Source organism: Puma concolor, chromosome A1 (genome assembly GCF_028749965.1).
Source record: "Puma concolor isolate L17-30 chromosome A1, mPumCon1.1.hap2, whole genome shotgun sequence".
Classification (NCBI taxonomy): domain Eukaryota; kingdom Metazoa; phylum Chordata; class Mammalia; order Carnivora; family Felidae; genus Puma; species Puma concolor.
The window spans coordinates 100,816,812-100,836,600 of record NC_141667.1 but is presented as its reverse complement, the minus strand read 5'-3'; the positions used below and the strand labels follow the sequence as shown (position 1 = coordinate 100,836,600).

General features: G+C 36.1%; 1 protein-coding gene across 3 annotated transcripts in view; it reads right to left on the bottom strand.

Moving 5' to 3' along the window:
• CERT1 (ceramide transporter 1) overlaps positions 1–19,789 on the bottom strand; it is a 105,614-nt gene that overhangs the window by 28,612 nt on the left and 57,213 nt on the right. For all 3 annotated transcript variants that reach the window (XM_086698644.1, XM_086698637.1, XM_086698629.1), the window contains 4 exons: positions 19,163–19,301; positions 13,428–13,511; positions 8,253–8,410; positions 3,026–3,118 (listed from right to left, as the gene is read on the bottom strand). In XM_086698644.1, coding sequence (XP_086554770.1) covers positions 3,026–3,118; positions 8,253–8,410; positions 13,428–13,511; positions 19,163–19,301 — 474 coding nt within the window. The remainder of the gene's footprint in view (positions 1–3,025; positions 3,119–8,252; positions 8,411–13,427; positions 13,512–19,162; positions 19,302–19,789) is intronic.

Here is a 19,789-nt window from a genome sequence, read left to right as displayed (position 1 = left end):
ATAACCACATTAAACACACACACACACACACACACACACACACACACACACACACACACTTTTTATTCAGCTACAATATACAAAGAGTGCGAATTTCAATGAATTATCATGAAGTGAACACAGCCATCAAACGACCAGCTGGATCGCCAACAAGAATAGTAACAACACTCCAGAGGCCTCTCTCCTACAGGATTCCCTTTATAAGTCCAAACATTTCCGACATTCAAGTAACAGCAGTGTAACTTTGCTTGATGTAAGAAAAATACGAAATAGCCAAAATCTACTCTGAACTCAAACATATTTCCTAATGCTTTTAAAACCTCTATTGATCATAACCACATCTACACTTGAAAAATTTTAATGCTCATTCAATCTATGCAATCACTTCAGTCTCAGGAGTCTACTAATTGGGAACTATAGCATTAAAAAATTCTACTTTGATAAGTGAAATGGGCAAATAAGACAGGTACATCTTTCCTTTGATGGCACATGTAAGGGAGAACTACAGTAACTGGAATAAAATTTACTTTATTAAAAAAACAACTTAAAAAAACCATTTTAACTCATCATGTTTACCAAGGAAAATAGCTATTTATTGCTAAATCTGTGGGAAACACCACTCTTTAGCTTACTTGCTCCATTAGCAGCATTTCTCATGTTAATGATGATCTTGGAAGAGATCTCTCTCCTTGGATTCCTAATTTCCCAATTCCTCTCTATCCAAGACTCCTCTTTGGACTCCCTTAAATGTGGGTGTTCCTCAGGGTTCTACCCTTGCTCTCCCCACAGCATTGGCTTCAGTCATGTGATGATTCCTGAAATCCACAGCCTATCTATCCATTTCTCACCTAAGCGTTAGATCTTTGTATCTAATAATACCTAAAACCTCCTCTGGTTAATGTCTCAAAATTCATATGCACCTCCAGTTCCCTTCATTCAATCACCACACTCTTTAATCCTAATTTTAAATATGTAAATTTATCGCTGGTGTCTGTTCCTATTACTGTATCTTAATCTAGGTTATCTTCAATTCTCACCTGCGAGCCTGAAGTCTTGGAAGCTGCCAGTCAATGGCTGTCAACTTCAATCCACTACCCTCACAGCAGGGAGCAAGAATGATTTTTCTAAATGGTATATCTGAAAACTTTCACTTGCTTAAAACCCATTGCCTGAGGATATATAAGGATTCCTGTAGACCTTGCAAGCCTGGCTTACTACTCCCTCCTCTCAATAGGCTCCACCCTCCGATAAGGTCTTTCAGTTTCCCTGTGGGCAAAATGCTTTTGTTTTTTTTTTTTTTAAGTTTTCCTTTTCAGCCCCTACAAGCAAACATTCTTGCTATTCACCTGGTTAGTTTCTACTCAGACTACTCATTCATTTTTTTTTTAAATATAATTTACTGTCAAATTGGTTAACATATAGGGTGTACAGTGTGCTCTTGGTTTTGGGGGTAGATTCTCATGATTCATCGCTTACATACAACATCCAGTGCTCATCCCAACAAGTGCTCTCCTCAGTGCCCATCACCCATTTTCCCCTCTTCCCCACACCCCCATCAACCCTAAGTTTGTTCTCTGTATTTAAGAATCTCTTATGGTTTGCCTCCCTCCCTCTCTGTTTGTATCTATTTTTTCCCCTTCCCTTCCCCCATCGTCTTCTGTTAAGTTTCTCAAGTTCCACATATGAGTGAAAACATGAGATGTGTCTTTCTCTGAATGACTTATTTCACTTAGCATAATACCCTCCAGTTCCGTCTCATTCTTTTTTTTTCTTTTTTTTGAATGTTTATTTATTGTTGAAAGACAGAGAGACAGAACACGAGCAGTGGAGGGCTAGAGAGAGAGGGAGACACAGAATCTGAAGCAGGCTCCAGGCTCTGAGCTGTCAGCACAGAGCCTGACGTGGGGCATGAACCCATGAGCTGTGAGATCATGACCTGAGTGGAATTTGGATGCTCAAGCGACTGAGCCACCCAGGTGCCCCTAGTTGCGTCTCATTCTTAAGATTTCAGCTAAGATGCTGGGAAGCCACCCCTGACTCAAAAACCTCTCGGTGCTAACAGTGTTAAACTCACCTGTTAAATAGCCTGTTTTCCCATTAGGTACTTGGGCAGGATCCTGTATATCCATGCCTAGTACAGTGTCTTGCATACATAGTATATCTTAAGGAATGAATTTAAGATTATAACGTAATTTCTGGGGATGCCTGGGTGGCTCAGTCGGTTAAGCACCTGACTGCAGCTCAGGCCATGATCTCACAGTCTGTGAGTTCAAGCCCCGCACTGGGCTCTGTGCTGAAAGTTTGGAGCCTGGAGCCTGCTTCGGATTCTGTGTCTGTCTCTGTCTCTGCCCCTCCCTTACTCGCACTCTGTCTCAGTCTCTCAAAAATAAAAATTAAAAAAAAAAAATCACTTTTATTATGATAGAAGAAGATAAGATTCAGTAGGTTGAGAGGGAAAGATTAGGGCCTGAGGTCCCTGGGTGGAGAAAAACACTTATTTTGGAACAATGCTGGGAGTGTCTGACCACAACAAACCCCCTCAGGAGTAAGGTTCCTCTTAAGAATGTAACAGACCCCACTTACTCCCTTTCAGGTTTTCCTCAGAAATTTGACAAAAGACCTAAGTATGGCCATAGACCACTCAATTCAATGAAAAGGAGCCAACACCTACAGAATAACCCAGAACCTAGAGTGACCAAGCCCATAAGGGTAGAACCTGAGAAGGAACAAGGGGGAAGGGATGAGGGAAAGCTGACCAGAACTTTACAGAACAAGGACCCTTCTCTACGGTCCTTGCATTCACTTCCAAATGTCCCTTCTCTGTAAAGAGAACTTTCCTACTATTCTTCTTTTCTAATCTTATACTCTAATAAACTTTTGCCTACTGCTAATTTTGTGTCCAAGTCTTCATTCTTCAAAGCAGTGCGACAATGAATCCCGGGTATTGTGGTAAAAAAATCCTGCAACATTATGATAGATATGACCTATATTTTCCTCCTTCTAAAATCAAAATGTAACTTCATACCTCATAATCTGGTCCTCCAAAGTGGGATTTTTTCTTGAGTTCTGTCATGGCATTTTTGTATGCTTCTTCTATTCTTCTTCTCTTCTCAGTTTCCTAAAAAAAAAAAAAAAAAAAAAAAAAAAAGCAAGTGAAAAATTACATCTGAAGTGGAATTTTCTCTGCATTTCACTGAAATTTTATAATTTGGCTAAACAACAGTAATAAAAAGAAACATCCCACTCCTGTGAAAAATGAGCATTGTTCTGTCCAAGAAAACACTTTTCTCTGAGATATACTTTACACACAAACCACCATTTAAATCACCACTAAGAATTACCTTATAGGTGGGCTATATATTTAGGTGTATTAAGTAACTGTCAAAGTGCCTATGCTTAAAAAAAAAGAAAAAAGATAAAATTAACACTAGAAATGCCTACAATATATTTATGTGTTTGTTTCCCCCCAGTAAAGGTGTATTTATTTTGCTTTAAAGAAAGAAAGCAATGGATGTGAAGAAAATAATCAACAGGCGAAATCAATGAATGCTAAAATATATTCTAAGAAAGATGAATGTCTAGTTCTTTTCTCACTGTTGGTTAAAACTATTTTAGAGCTGAAAAAGAGCTTAGATTTCTACTTTGACCCTCACCTTTAATCTATAGCCTTACGGGGTTAAAAGACCCAAAGTCAACACATAAAAAAAGGCTGGCCCTGGGGCGCCTGGGTGGCTCAGTCAAAAGAGTGAGAGTAATGATTTCAGCTCAGGTCACGATCTCAGCTTCCTAAGATCCAGATCTGAGATCTAGCCTCGCCATAGGCTCCCCCAGCTCAGAGCTGACAGTGCTGGGCCTGCTTGGGATTTTCTCTCCTCTCTCTGCCGCTCTCCCGTTAGCACTCTCTCTCTCTCTCAAAACATAAATAAATAAATAAATAAATAAATAAATATTTTTTAAAAAGGGCTGGCCCTGGCACTACCAATCTCAAACTTCTTTCTACAACACCAAATGTACTGCCCTGGTCAAATCTGATAACTTAAGTCTAACAAGCTTATAAGGAACGTGTATTTATTCTCTTTATTCCCTTACCTTACCTCAAATCCTTAAGGGCTAAGTTAAAGTCCACAGGAACACACACAAAGCTAACTACTTCCAAATATCCTATCTGCATTAAAGCTTGTACAAATCAGTTAATTGTTCATTGGACTTAAAGACTAATTTTTGCACACTCAAGAGAAAGCAGGTATATAGACCCACCAGAATGGCTAAAATTTAAAAACAAAACAAATTCCCACAATAACTTGACAATAACAAGTGTTACTAAGAGTAAAGAGGCAAGTGAATTCTCATCTATTGCTGATAGAAGTATAAAGTGACATGACCACTTTGGAAAACTGTTTGCCAATATCCACCACAGCTAGCATATACCCCATGAACCAACGATTCTACTCCTAGGTATATGCCCAAGAGAAATGAGTGAATATACTCCAAAAGCTATGTACAAGAAAGCTCATAGCAGCTTTATTCACAATAGCTAAAATATAAAAACCAAAGGAAAAACTGATAAGCAAACTGAAGTCATACAATGAAATACAACAATAAAAAAGAATAAACTACCACTAAATGTAACAATACAAATAAATCTCATGGTCAATGTTGAGGGAAAAAACAGCCAGACACAAGAGTGTATACGTATACGGTCACCTCTTGAGATGGTGGTATGGTATGGACCAGGAAAAGGCATGCAGGAACCTTCTGGGGTACTATTAAAATTCTTTATCTTAATCTGAGTGGCAGTTATAGAGGTGTATACATATGCATAAAAATTGTCACACAGGACACTTAAGACTGGCACACCTTACCATACTTATGCTATACCTAAATTTTAAAAACTGAACACAACAAAAACATACAGCACAATAATAATATTCAAAGGACTTAAGGGAAAATGAAAAACCACATGAAATTACATATGAGAGCCTATTAATGTAAGCAAACATCTTCAGTGAATTGATTTTCTCTTACTAATACCGTTAATAAGTAAAATTGTTTAATCTTAGAATTTCTGGTCTTCTTAGACATGACTAGCTAACAATTCAGTATATGTCTTCTGTAATAGAAGGGATTATTATAGGTAACCAAGAAAAATAACCACTAAATATTAATTTTCTATTACTCAGCTGAAAAAATAATAGAACTGATATTAGAAACAGTATAAACAATACTGCTATCAAATACCTGTTATTATATCACCTATTACCTACTTAATTGCTCTCAATAGATTAAGCTCTTTGAGGGACAATTTCCTGCTCATTGCTGTTTTTCCATTTCTAGCTTAGAGCTAGCACATTGGAAGCGTACAAATACTTTTTGAAGGAAACAGAAATTCCACTTAAATCATATTAAATTACCACTGTACTTTCCTTCCCATTTATACGAATTACTTAAAAGACCTATTTGTTGATAAACTAGTCTCTCCACTCAAGAACTTTCTATTTCTTATAGAATGTGTCTTATACATATATAAATATATACATATATACTTATATGCATATATACACACATGTATGTACACTACACACGTACACGTATCTATATACATATCTATATCTATATACACGTTAGTATACACACACATACATACTGTGTATCACACCCACATTCTTACATTTCACATAAAATGTAACTGAGATCCAAAAAGAAAAAGGAAAGGACCCAAATAAATAAAATCAAGAACGAAAGAGGAGAGATCACAAACAACACAGCAGAAATAAAAACAATAAGAGAATATTATGAGCAATTATATGCCAATAAAATGGGAAATCTGGAAGAAATGGACAAATTCCTAGAAATATATAAACTGTCAAAACTGAAACAGGAAGGAATAGAAAATTTGAACAGACACATAACCAGTAAAGAAATTGAATTAGTAATCAAAAATCTCCCAAGAAACAAGAGTCCAGGGCCAGATGGCTTTCCAGGGGAATCCTACCAAACATTTAAGGAAGAGTTAACACCTATTCTCTTGAAGTTGTTCCAAAAAATAGAAAGGGAAGGAAAACTCCCAAGCTCTTTCTATGAAGCCAGCATTACCTTGATGCCAAAACCAGACAGAGACCCCACAAGAACTATAGACCAATTTTCCTGATGAACATGGATGCAAAAATCCTCAACAAGATATCAGCCAACCGGTTCCAACAATACATTAAAAAAATTATTCACCACAACCAAGTGGGATTTATACCTGGGATGCAGGCCTGGTTCAATATCTGCAAAATAATCAATGTGATTCATCACATCAATAAAAGAAAGGACAAGAACCATATGATCCTCTCAACAGATGCAGAGAAAGCACTGGACAAAATACAGCATCGTTTCTTGATAAAAACCCTCAAGAAAGTAGGGATAGAAGGAGCATATCTCAAGATCATTAAAACCATATACAAAAGACCCAGTGCTAATATCATCCTCAATGGAGAAAAACAGAGCTTTCCCCTTAAGGTAAGGAACAAGACAGGGATGTCCACTCTCGCCACTGTTATTCAACATAGTATTGGAAGTCTTAGCCTCTGCAATCAGACAACACAAAGAAATAAAAGGCATCCAAATCAGCCAGGAGGAGGTCAAACTTTCACTCCTCACAGATGACATGATACTCTATACAGAAAACCCAAAAGATTCCACCAAAAAACTGCTAAAACTGATCCATGAATTCAGCAAAGTTGCAGGATATAAAATCAATACACAGAAATCGGTTGCATTCCTATATACCAACAATGAAGCAAAATAAAGACAAATCAAGGCATCGATCCCACTTACAATTGCACGAAAAACCATAAAATACCTAGGAATAAATCTAACCAAAGAGGTGAAAAATCTATACACTGAAGACTACAGAAACCTTATGAAAGAAATGGAAGAAGACACAAAAAAAAAAATGGAAAAAGATTCCATGCTCCTGGATAGGAAGAATACTGTTAAAATGTCAATACTACCCAAAGCAATCTACATATTCAATGCAATCCCTATCAAAATAACACCAGCATTCTTCACAGAGCTAGAACAAATAATCCTAAAATTTGTCTGAAACCAGAAAAGACACTGAATAGCCAAAGCGATCTTGAAAAAGAAAACCAAAGCAGGAGGCATCACAATCCCGGCCTTCAAACTGTACTACAAAGCTGTAATGTTTATTTATTTTTGAGAGAGAGAGTGGGAGAGAACGGGGCGGGGGGTGGGGACAGAGATTTCTGCACAAAGTCAGATTTTGACTACTGTCTGGCCTGGTATTCAGAGCTGAAATATAACATAGAGTAAAATTCTTCCAACTGCTACTTAGCATTTCTGGACCAGTCTCTGTACCTCAGCTCCTTCTTTAAATGATGGCGTTAGACTAGAACTAAATCTTCTAAGATATGTTACAGTTATAACATTTTATTGTTTTACTGATGTTGAATTCTAAATAGAAGTTTTCCTACTAAACAAATTCACTGAGCCAAAGGTGACATTAGGAACTAAAGACTCATATTGTAATGTTATTATGAATACTAAAGTTTAAGCAAAGGTGGAAACAGGTGAATATGAGGCAAATGTTCAATGAACAACGTACTATATGTTAAATAATAGCCCAATGACCCTGGAAGTATACACAGCTATGAACACAGTAAGCTAGTGTTTAACTTCATAAACAGGTGTTTAAGAACTTAAATATAGCTGCACGTATTTCACAATTAAGCTAGGTAATGTTAAATGGCTTATCACGGGGCGCCTGGGTGGCTCAGTCGGTTAAGCGGCCGACTTGGGCTCAGGTCATGATCTCGCGGTCCGTGAGTTCGAGTCCCGCGTTGGGCTCTGTGCTGACAGCTCAGAGCCTGGAGCCTGTTTCAGATTCTGTGTCTCCCTCTCTCTGACCCTCCCCTGTTCATGCTCTGTCTCTCCCTGTCTCAAAAATAAATAAAACGTTAAAAAAAAAAAAAAAAAATTTAAGAAATGGCTTATCACTTCTATTCCAAGGCATTTCTATTACTACAAAATTTTTTATATTAAAATCCTACCAAGAATTTATGTTGTATGTAACCAAAAACATAACTGGTGAATCTCATTAGGAAAATGAGTTTAAGATGCCCACAAAATTTCAGAAGAGTAGTACCCCCTGCTACTTCTATCAATCCCAATAGATTTTTCCCTAAGAAATTACTATAAAGCTGAATCAAACTGGATTATTTTTTAAAAAGAAGAAAAACAACACTTACCTTATCCAGTCTTTTTTGCCAGCTGTCCTCACGTTTTACCATCAGTTCAATACAATGAGAAAGTGTAGCAAGGATTCCAGCAGTAGTTGCTTTAAAAGTTATCGCCTCCCCTTTAAAGTCTATACCATTAATTCCTCTTGGTGTTACATGTGGAAATACTGGGGAAAAAAAAAAGCTATTCACTGAACATCTTTGTAATGAAGAAATAAGTCTTCATCAAAATGTAAAACTAAAAAATGTTTAAAAACCCAGTAAGTCAGAGCAGGCTCTTGGATTCTAATTCTCCTCTTGATGGCCAACATTTAAAAATTTCCATCCATACTCTACAAGCAAAGAAGCTTGTGGCAGCGTATGTACTTTCATAGCCTTTTTTCTGGATGTTGTTTCATGAAATCTATTTGCTGTACTACACCCAGTGAACAAAGTGGTAGGAGGAATACTTTACCAATAATACTCTGACATCTTAAAGTGGGACGAAACTATGGCAAGAACTACCTTACATTTTGAGAGACCTAAAATTTAAAAAATACCTAAAGATAAACCATACAGAATTGAATAAGGTATGTAAAATTAAAATAAATGTCCAAAATTAAGTCTGAGACCAATGCACATGTTAAATGGCTCTTATGTTTATATTTTATAATTTTAACTCAGAGTTAGTCTTTGAATTAAATGAAAACTCTTACAACTCACAAGATGCAAGCAAGAGAGCATAATATCTTATACCATTAACTAATAAAAAACCACTCCAAGAGAACTCCTTAAGAGAAATAATGATACTTTCAACTTTAAAAACTCCTATATAGATATGACTTAGCAAAGGTATAATCCACAAAAGTAATAAAATGAACTTCATCAAAATTTAAAATTTCTGCTCTTGAAAGTACTGTTAAAAGAATGAAAGTTGTAGTTATGCAGAATGAATAAGTGTAAAGGTCTACTGTATGGCAAGAGGACTATAGTTAATAACACTGTAAATTTGCTAAGACAGATTTATCAACTTTGATATCTTTTCAAAGAACCAATTTATAGTTGGATTGTATTGTATTTTGAGTCTCTTCTTTTATAATAAAGGTGTTTCAGCTATAAATTTCCCTCTAAGCACAGCTTTAGTTGCAGTCCATCAGTTTTGGTATATTGTATTTTTGCTTTCATTCATCTCACAGTATTTTCTAATTTCCTTTCTGATTTTGTCTTTAATCCACTGGTTATATGTGAGGGTGTTAATGTCTACGTATTTGTGAATACCCTAAATTTCTGTCACTGATTTTTAATTTTATTCCATTGTGGTTAGAGGACGTACTTTGTATGATTTCAATCCTTTTAAATTAATTGACGCTGGTTTATGGTCTCTCCTGAAGAATGTTACATATACTATTCTCCTATTGTTAAGGATATTGTTAAGAATATATATTCTCCTATTGTTAAGTGGAGAGTTCCATAGATGTCTACCAGGTCTGTTTGTTTTTATAAGTATTTTATTTCCTTGGTGTTCTTCCTACTTGTTGTATCCATTATTGAAAGCTGGATAGTCAAGTCTCAAACTATTACAATTCAATTGTCTTTTTTTTCCTCTTCAATTTATTCAGTTTTTGCTCCATGCATTCTGTTATTATATACAACTACATGTATAATTGTTATGCCTTTTTGATGAATTGACACTATTATCATAAAGTCTCCCCTTTTGACTCTAGAAATATAAATGAAGAAAAGGATGCACAGAACATAACAAGAAAACTTACATTAGAGGTAAATATTGTTCACAAAAGGTTGAGGAAACAGTCCTTACATCATGATTTAGAACCGTGAGGTCATGACCTGAGTTGAAGTTGGATGCTTAACTGACTAAGCTACCCAAGCGCCCCAGGAAGGTGTTTTCATATCCAAAAATTCCTCCTCTAGTCTAATATTCAAATTACCTTTAAGTGTCTTTATTATCATCTTAGAACCTGTGGAAGTTTTATTCTAATCTTCACATCTCACCCTCAATCCTATTCTTGGAATACATACAATTTATTACCAGGTCGGTATACTAGTTCTAAATTTTTAAAAATCTTAACATATTCACTAATCACAATAGGTAATCTTGACCAAATCTTTTTTAAAGTTTATTTATGTTTTAAAAAGAGAGCGTGCATGTGCTTGAGTGGGGAAGGGGCAGAGAGAGAGGGAGAGAGAATCCTAAGCAGGCTCCATACTGACAGCACAGAGCCAGACGTGGGGCTTGATCCCATGGCTGTGAGATCATGATCTGGGCCAAAATCAAGAGTTGGGACCCTTAATCGACTGAGCCACCCAGGAGCCCCTAGACCAAAGCTTTAATGATGGCTCTAATGGTAAAATTTGTTACAATGACCATTCCCAAGAATCAAGTATCATTTCTCCCTTTTCTGATGTTGGCTGCATCTAGCACTAAGAGCCTATCTTTTTTGAGAGATGACTGACACCCTAATCCCATGCTATGATCAAGTAGTACCAGATTTAAAGACTACATGTTCTATTCACTTTACCAGATTACATAGAAAACTTCTAACTCATTTCTAACTCTAACAGAAAGTTACTTTCCATCTATGGTAATTAACAAGAGTTACTTTGCATCAACAGTAAGAAAGGAATTATTCTGTTTATTTTTAAAGTTTTTATTTATTTATTTTTTTGGGGGGTGGAGAAAGTGAAGAGAGCACAAACACAAGTGGGAGAGGGGCAGAGAGAGAGGGAGAGAGAGGGGTGGGGGACAGAGAATCCCAAGCAACCTCCACACTGTTAGCACGGAGCCCAGTGTGGCAATGTGGGGCTTGAACCCATGAACCATGAGATCTGGACTGAGCTGAAATCAAGAGTCAGTTGCTTAACCGACTAAGCCACCCAGGTGCCCCAAGAAAGCAATTATCTTATTTTATTTTAATGTTCTTTTAATTTATTTTAAAATGAGAGAGAGAATGAATGAATTTTTATTTATTTTAAAATAAGAGAGAGATAGAGAGAGAGAGAGAGTGAGAGAGAGAGAGAGAGAATGAATGAATAAATAAATGGGGGACCGGCAGAGAGGAAGACACAGAATCTGAAGCAGGCTCCAGGCTCAGAGCTGTCAGCACAGAGCCCGACGTGGGGCTCAAACTCATGAACTGCGACATCATGACCTGAGCCAAAGTTGGACACTTAATCAACTGAGCCACCCAGGCACCCTGAAAGGAATTATTTTAAACAGTGCATTCCACAAGTGTACTTCAAACATGACTCATGATTTAAAAAAATTATGTAAACATCTTGTAGGGTATTTCTCTAAATGACTCTAATAACTTTGCCTTCTGTTGCTTGGTTTCAAGTCTCCAGAAAAAGAGATTGGAGGCTTTCCTCAAATGTCTGGAAATCTGGCTATCTGTTCACATTTAAGAGTAAGTTACTAGAAGCTCTGTAAGCATTAGCAGGGTTTTAAACCCAGTGGACCTCATTTAAGGGTGATCTGGTAGTGAGACAGCTTCTTCATGGTAGATGTAGAAAATCTCTATAGGTCCCTTCCTTGTGGTCATTCAGCATCTAGAGTTATGTTTTATTTTTGTATAAGAAAATATACATCTGGTTGATGGGTATTCTGGAAACAGGGTAAAAGAAGGGAGCTTCAGTACACAGACTTTCATTTCGTGCCTGATCACCAGAGTTCTTGGAGATAAAAAGAACAATGAGGTTGCTAAATTTCAATACTCAGTTTGTAAATTTCTGCATAATCACTTTATTGATGATAGGCCAATACACCTATCTTTTGCTGTGTCAGGTATTCCAGAATCTAGAACCGTCCATTTCAATTTCTATAGAAAATAAATTTCTATTCTATTCTGGGGAGTGTAGGTCGGGGAACTGACTGGGCTGGAAGATTGGACTTGCGAGTTTTACAATTTAACAATTTTCCCAATGTCCAAACAAAATCTTTTTTCCATTAAAGCAGATTATTTATTGTGAAATTAAAATATAACTTGAAATAATCTTCCCCAAATAACCCTCTAATTTAATAAAGATAAGTCTAGATGGCTCAGTAAGGTGCAACATTTCAGTCCCAAGTCCCAAGTCCCAAGTCCCAAGGATAGATAACCGTGTAGTAAGAAGCTAGTATTTCACAAGACTGAGGGGAGGGCAGGTCATAAGCAGGAAGAAAGCTATGATGAAACTAAGAAACAGGAAGAGCCAAAAAGGAAAAAGTAGGGGGAGAGAAGTATCAGATTTTAGTATCAATAATAGAATATTCCACTGTGATCTACGAAAAAGAAAATTAATTCCATGCATACGACAGTTTGAAAAATTATTTGAAAACAGGCCACAAATTATACCTCACATTCTTTCACAACATTAGCAAAAATAAGCTTAATTAGATTAACTTATTTTTTCACAATGTCTTATTTTTGTAACTTAAAAATTTTTTTACAAATCTAATCCAGCTTTTTTGTAGGATATTTCAAAAGAAGAGTACTGACTATGGATCACAGGTTTCTGGATTTGTTTTTTTGTTTTTTCAGGCTTAAGATTCCTCATGTAAATGATACCATGCAGTATTTGTCTTTGGCTTATTTCTCTTACATTAGGCCCTCGAGCTTCATCCATGTTGGTGCAAACTGTAGGTTTCTAATGAACAATTCAGAATTCCATCTAATAAGTTAGCCATTATAAATACAGCAAAAATAAATGGGTATATGAAATAAACCACCTTGCTCCTGTGTCTATAAACAAATACGTGGTGAAATCAGAGCTATTTTTAATAACTTACATTTAATAACACTGATTATATACTTTTTAATACCAGTTTCTTAAGTGGAGACAGAAAAGTATGTTCAACAGAGAGAATATACTTTAAATAAACATTCAAGTTATATTATAATGCTTCCCCTCCAAGAAATAAACTTTGAGTGCTAGAAACTGACTTTATAAAATACTGCTGAAATAAGCAGGTCAATGTCTGGAATTTAGAATGAGTCTTTGTTAGATAATGAGCTGCCATTATTATTTAATGTCACAATGTGTATTTTACTCATATGTCTTTTCCTGGAAGAAACTTTCACTTTCCAGTAATTACACTGCTTTTTAAAAACTACTCAATTAGATAATTATTCTTGTTATATACTTAGTTATTACATAACTTTAGAAAGTACACTTAATCCAGCCAACCGGAAAAAATATACTACTTACACTTTTCCTTATTGCCATTAGTATTATGCAAGAAGTCTCCATCGGAACGTGTTGTAGGAAAGTCATCTTCATCATCTTCTACCACTAAAGAAAATATATTTCAGGATATTAGGATTAAAGGAAATAGAAAACCAACTTATTCTCATGTTTGAATGAAGTCAATATATTCTAGATTCTGTGAGTACAAGACCTTATTTACCTTTGTATTTTCAAAGGTTGTCAAGGTATGCCCAATAAACATGCTGTGCAATGTCTTGAAATACATTAGAAAAATTGTACCCATTCTCATTTGTGTAAGGGATAACATTGAGATATGAATTGTTTTGTCCTTTAGTCATCCTATCCCTTCCTACCCAGCTTGGGGTGATTTCATAAGTCTACCAGAGGCCTGCAAGGGCTGAGCAGGACTGTAAGAGAGTAAGTTACATGCAAAAGATACCTTAACTTGCCTCTGGGAGTTCTTAAATTTACTATTTCTGCATGTGTAGGGAATGACTTACAGGTCATGACAAAATGACTTACAGGTATGATATCAATTTGCATTCATCCTTATGTGTCTGTGCCTGGACATTCCTTTTAACTTACTCAGTTCCAGAAAAAACAGAATCCCCTCTGTTCTCCTTCTGCATACCTTTTTGTTCTATGTCCTATCCCTTTTTCTACTAACATACTTTAATCCACTGTATTATGTATTCCACTCTTCATGCAAATTTATAAACCTTATTCTCTGCTATCACGTTTTTTAATGGCTTCTTTCTTTTCTTTTTAGGTACTCCCTTTCTATGTAAGAAGTCTTCATTCTAAATTAATGTTTTACTTCTTGTCTGTATCTCTTTACATCAGGAGTAACTTCATCCTACAATAAACATTTCATCTACTTTAGCTCTCTCTCTCCAATGGATGTAGAGCCCACTCCTCTTTCTTATTCCTCCCCTAAATGGCAATAATCACATGAAAAATACGTTTGTTCTGTACTGCCATTTTCTAGTGTTAGGCTATTTCATTTTTTCATCACTTAAAAATTTTGCTACTCATCTATAACAACTTTTTCAAATCATAAGCTATTATCTACTAATACCTACTATTCATTTCTACCTAGCAAAGTAATATCAATACCTGACTAACATTTTTCTTTTCTATGTCCATCATTCCTATAGACGTCAATATTCATATTGAAGCCTCTGCAGGCATCTTAGTCCCAAGACTCATCAGATTCCCAGATTGTGTGGATCTTCATCTTCTTGTCAATCATTTGCAAATATGGTCAATTCTAAGAAGTTCATTAACACAGCATATTGCTCTGTTTTTAAATCAGTACTTACCATCAAACAAGATCCTGACCTTGACGCAATACTACTTTGATCAACTGTTCCTAAATACTACTGAAAGGTTTGTGCTTCACTTATCTCACTAGAATCTATTTTGGGTTTTGTATCTCTAACCATCTAATAGCCTAGTGCCACCAAACAGGGATTTTCAACTTTATTTTTCTAGTGCAACACTCAATATAAAATTGATGAAAATAAGAGCTGTTCTGGCTAAAAGAGTGGAGTTCCTCTTTTCCTTCCCAACCAAGCACTCCTTGTCCATCCTTGAGCTACCTTTAAGGGATGTGTGACATGATTTAAAGCTACTGTCCTAATATAAATCCCCCATCCCAATCAGACTGGTTTTCCTTACTAACATTCAAATCTATTATGCTAAATTGTATCTTTGGATCTTGCACATTCCTGCTTTCCCTACCCCTGCAATAATCTAAACGAACCACATTAAAAACAGCAGCTATTATTTATTGAATTGTTGCTGTTATGCACAGTTCTAATGTATGTATATTCTCACTTAATTCTCACAATCATATGTGCTGGATATAATATTCACTTTATAGCTGAGACAACAGATGTGAAAAAATGTTAAGTAATCTACTTCAAGTCAACAAACTAACAATGAATAAAAGAGCAAGATTAATAGAAACTTTCCTTTAATGTGATACATCTATCTTCTTTTAAAATCAAACACTATGTTTAGGGTAGAGACAATGTTTTCTACTTCTGCAAACCATACACACACACACACACACACACACACAACTTTAAGGGTTAGTTAAATCCTACTGAAGTATGTGTGGGAATGTGGGTGGTCTGGCTAAGACTGCCTAACTAACCATTCTGATTAAATATTTTATATAAAAACACTGAACACCTAAAATAAATGAGAATTTGCTGTTATCATTTCAATGACACACTTAAAAAGCACAGTGATTCTTAAAATTCTTTAAGCCATAAAAACACTTCAAACCAAGAATACTCTACCCGGCAACGTTATCATTCAGAATTCAAGGAGAGATAAAGAGTTTTCCACACAAGCAAAAGCTAAAGGAGTTTGTCACCACTAAACTGGCCTTACAGGAAATGTTAAGGAGACTTCTTTAGGCTGAAAAGTAAGTGTGTTAATTAGAAACAAGAAAATATATGAAAGAATAAATTCTCATTGGAAAGGTAAAAAGAGTAAAGGTAGTAGATTAATAACATATAAAGCTAGCATGAAGGCTACATGACAAAGTATTAGAGCAATCCACTACCTACAATCCACTGTTGTCATATTTTGATAATTTTTATCTATTTATTTAGAGAAAGATAAGAGAGAATGTGAACAGGGCAGAGAGAGAGGGACAGAGAAAATCCCAAGCAGACTCCACACTGTCAGTGTGGAGCCTGATGTGGGGCTCAAACTCACAAACTGTGATCATGACCTGGGCTGAAATCAAGAGCTGGATGCTTAATCGACTGAGCCACCCAGGCACCCCCAAGGTATTGATAATTTAATGAAAGATCCTTAGATTCAGTTCAGCAACTGTGATCTACAAAGTAGGAAACTATGGTCCATGTCCTTATTTCACCTTTACCCAGCATGAGTTCTTAAAAATATCAGTATTTTTTATAATAGCATTTATAGGGAAATCAGTTGTTATGGTTTGAATTATGTCCCTGCAACATTCACATGTTAGAAGTCCTAACCTTTCATACCTCAGAATGTGACTGTATCTGGAGACGGGGTGTTCACAGAGGTAATCAAGTTAAAATGAAGTCACTAGGGTGGGCCCTAATCCAAGACGACCAGTGTCCTCATAAACGAAGGAAATTTAAACACAGGCATTTACAGAAGGAAGATGATGTGAAGACAAAAGGAAGAGACAACCCATCTATAAGCTCAGGAGAGAGACCTAAAATAGATCCTTCCCTCATGGCCCTCAGAAGAAACCAATGTTGGTAACAACTCATCTCAGACTTCTAGCCTCCAGAACCGTGAGAAAATAAATTTCTCTTGTTTAAGCCACCTAGTCTATAGTACTTTGTGATAGCAGCCCTAACAAATTAATATATTAGTCTACCACTGTTGCTATTTATTCAAACATGAATAGCATTTAAAATTATTTTTCAAAGATTCTATACAACCTGGTTATCACTGTATCCCAACTTCTAAGCCTTCCATTATCACTTTTGTCCTCGAAATGTTCTTTACTACTGATAAGATCATTTAAAAATAAATAAATAGGGGCGCCTGGGTGGCGCAGTCGGTTAAGCGTCCGACTTCAGCCAGGTCACGATCTCGCGGTCCGTGAGTTCGAGCCCCGCGTCAGGCTCTGGGCTGATGGCTCAGAGCCTGGAGCCTGTTTCCGATTCTGTGTCTCCATCTCTCTCTGCCCCTCCCCCGTTCATGCTCTGTCTCTCTCTGTCCCAAAAATAAAATAAACGTTGAAAAAAAAAAATTAAAAAATAAATAAATAAATAAATAAATAAATAAATTCTGTATGTATTCTCTTTTTGTTGAAAGGGCTATTTGCAAGCAAATGAAAGATGATGTGTAATGTTTAGTTTGATAAAAAAAGATATACACACATTTTTCTTAAGGAGAAACACAAGTTGAAAGGCCTTTATTTTTATAGAAATAAATATCAAATGTTAACCTAAAACTTAAAGTCTATGAAATATAAAGAACATTAAGGCTACTTAATTTAGATAAAATTAAGTACCTAAATTAAGTACTTTATGAGGAATATGGGTTTCTGCTTCTGACCAACATAGAAGAAACAGGCTACCCTCTAGAATGAAACTAAAAAACTCGAAAAACTACATGAAACAATGGTTTTCAAGACATTGGATATTAGGCCACAAAGGACAGTGATTCCTGAGAGTCAGGGAACAAATAACATGAGCCCTATGACTGCTCCAGGTTACTGTCTTGGGAGAGTTTCCAAGCTCTAGAGTAAGGAGGAAACCAGGAGTCTGGCAGACTCTCTAAGGTGAGAAGGAACTGACAGTACAGAGAAACAAAGGCAACTGGAATTCACAAGGCAGATGACTGCAGAGGAGAGGCCCGTACAGAGAAAGAATTCTGGAGATCAGCAGGTCCCTTTGAACATTCAGTAGAGTACTGTTAGCACATACAAGTGAGGGAACTATAGAGGCCAGGGAAAGAACTGTATGAAAAAATTCCAGGGAAAAGTATCCAAAACCTACATGGTACAGGGAAAAGTACCTGTTTCCAAATCACGGACTGGAAAACCTCATAATTCACAGTGTACTGGTTAAAGAACACTGAAAACTCTTGCCTCAGTAGTGGGGAGAAATTAAAATACATAACTGTAAGGTTCTTATACTATGCTTGGAAGTGGCATGTTACTTGAAGGTAGCTAAATGTACATACTATGAACCATAAAGTAGCCACTAAAATAACGAAGAGTAATAGCTAAAAAGCCAAAGGAGGTGACAAAATTATTTACTAAATACTCAATCCAAAAGAAGGCAGAAGGGAGGGAAAAGACTAGAGAGAACAAAAAGTATCAACTCAGATCAAACACATTTAATAAGACCAAGAAATGAAACCTTGTCAAGCAACCTAGTTATACTGGGAATGAACATGGTGCTATTTAGGAATACTGAAGGCATTTTTGTCTTCACAGCAAAGGAAAGGAACAAATGAAGAGCAGATGTTAACAACATCAGTAATATCTTTAGCAGTAACAAAGAAAGAGTAACTTTAAAAACTTACACGAGTTAACTTAAGATCATGTCCTTAAATTAAAAAATTCACTAAAGATTATTTTTAAACATCTATGTAGCTCCATTATTGATTTCTTCTTCAATGAGAAAAAAGCCAGAGGAAGGGAGGGGGAGAGGGAGAAGTGAAGAGAAAAAGGAAGGGAGAAGAGGAGGAGGAAGACAGAGGAACACAGAGATCAAATGATTTCAGATTTAGAGGATTTAACATAAACATGCTTCTCTGTAAGACTCATCAGGGGGTAATTTTTTTTTTTTTTTTTTTTTTTTTTTTTTTTTTAAAGTTAAGCTCTAGGCCTATCGTGGAGCTTGAACTCATGACCTGAGATCAAGAGTTGCATGCTCTACCAACTGAGCCAGCCAGGTGCCCCACAGGGTAAATTTATTAGACGTGATCATGTGAAATACCCCATACTACCGAGATGATAGATATATTTTTTAATGGAATAAAGAGTTTAAAAACCATGTAAAAGTCTTCAATGGCATCTGGTTTGGGTGATCAGATTAATTAGGATATGTTAATATAGTATACAAGTTATAATACTGAAATCTTACATTGGGGGTTTTCAGCAAGTGACTATAGTTACCTTTATCACTTAAAGACATTACCCTTTAAGATCAAGAAGCTTTAAATCCATTCATTCTCCAAGTAAAAATAGTGGTAATAGCCTAATTAACCTTTATCCCTTTGAAGTTCATCCTTGGAGACAGCATCAGCACAGGCATCAAAGTACTTCTGTAAAGTATCAACTTGTCTACACAGGATATCTCTAAAGGTTTCCATTTCAGCCAGTTTTTCACGTAAACTGTGACCTTTCTGCAAAACACACAAAGTGGCGAGGTAATCCAAGTTAACAAAACTGGAATTTATATACTCCTATGATGTTTCATCGCCTTTTAAAGTCTACATCTTATTACTGAGGGGATGGGGTAGGGAGAGTTGTCAAGTTCAACGTAACACTCCCAGGAATAGACTTGAACATGACTAATTAGTGGCTTGACAGTGATAAGCCTGAAGGAAGTAGAGAACAGTGAAGTCTGACAATGTGCTAATATAACATTTAGTATTTTCAAATTAAACACTGTGAGGAAAAATTATGAAAGACTTTGGGCAAACATATTACTCGGTGACCTTTCAAAGGAATAGTGAGTGCCATCTATAGAACTCTTAAGAGAGCATGTTGTTTGATCATATAGAATTTAATTTCATTGCACTGGAGCTATTTTACAACTCTTTAAGTAGTAGAAAACTGAGAGCAATGTAAAGTCCACAGAGGTGCAAATTAATTTTGTCCAGTGAACACA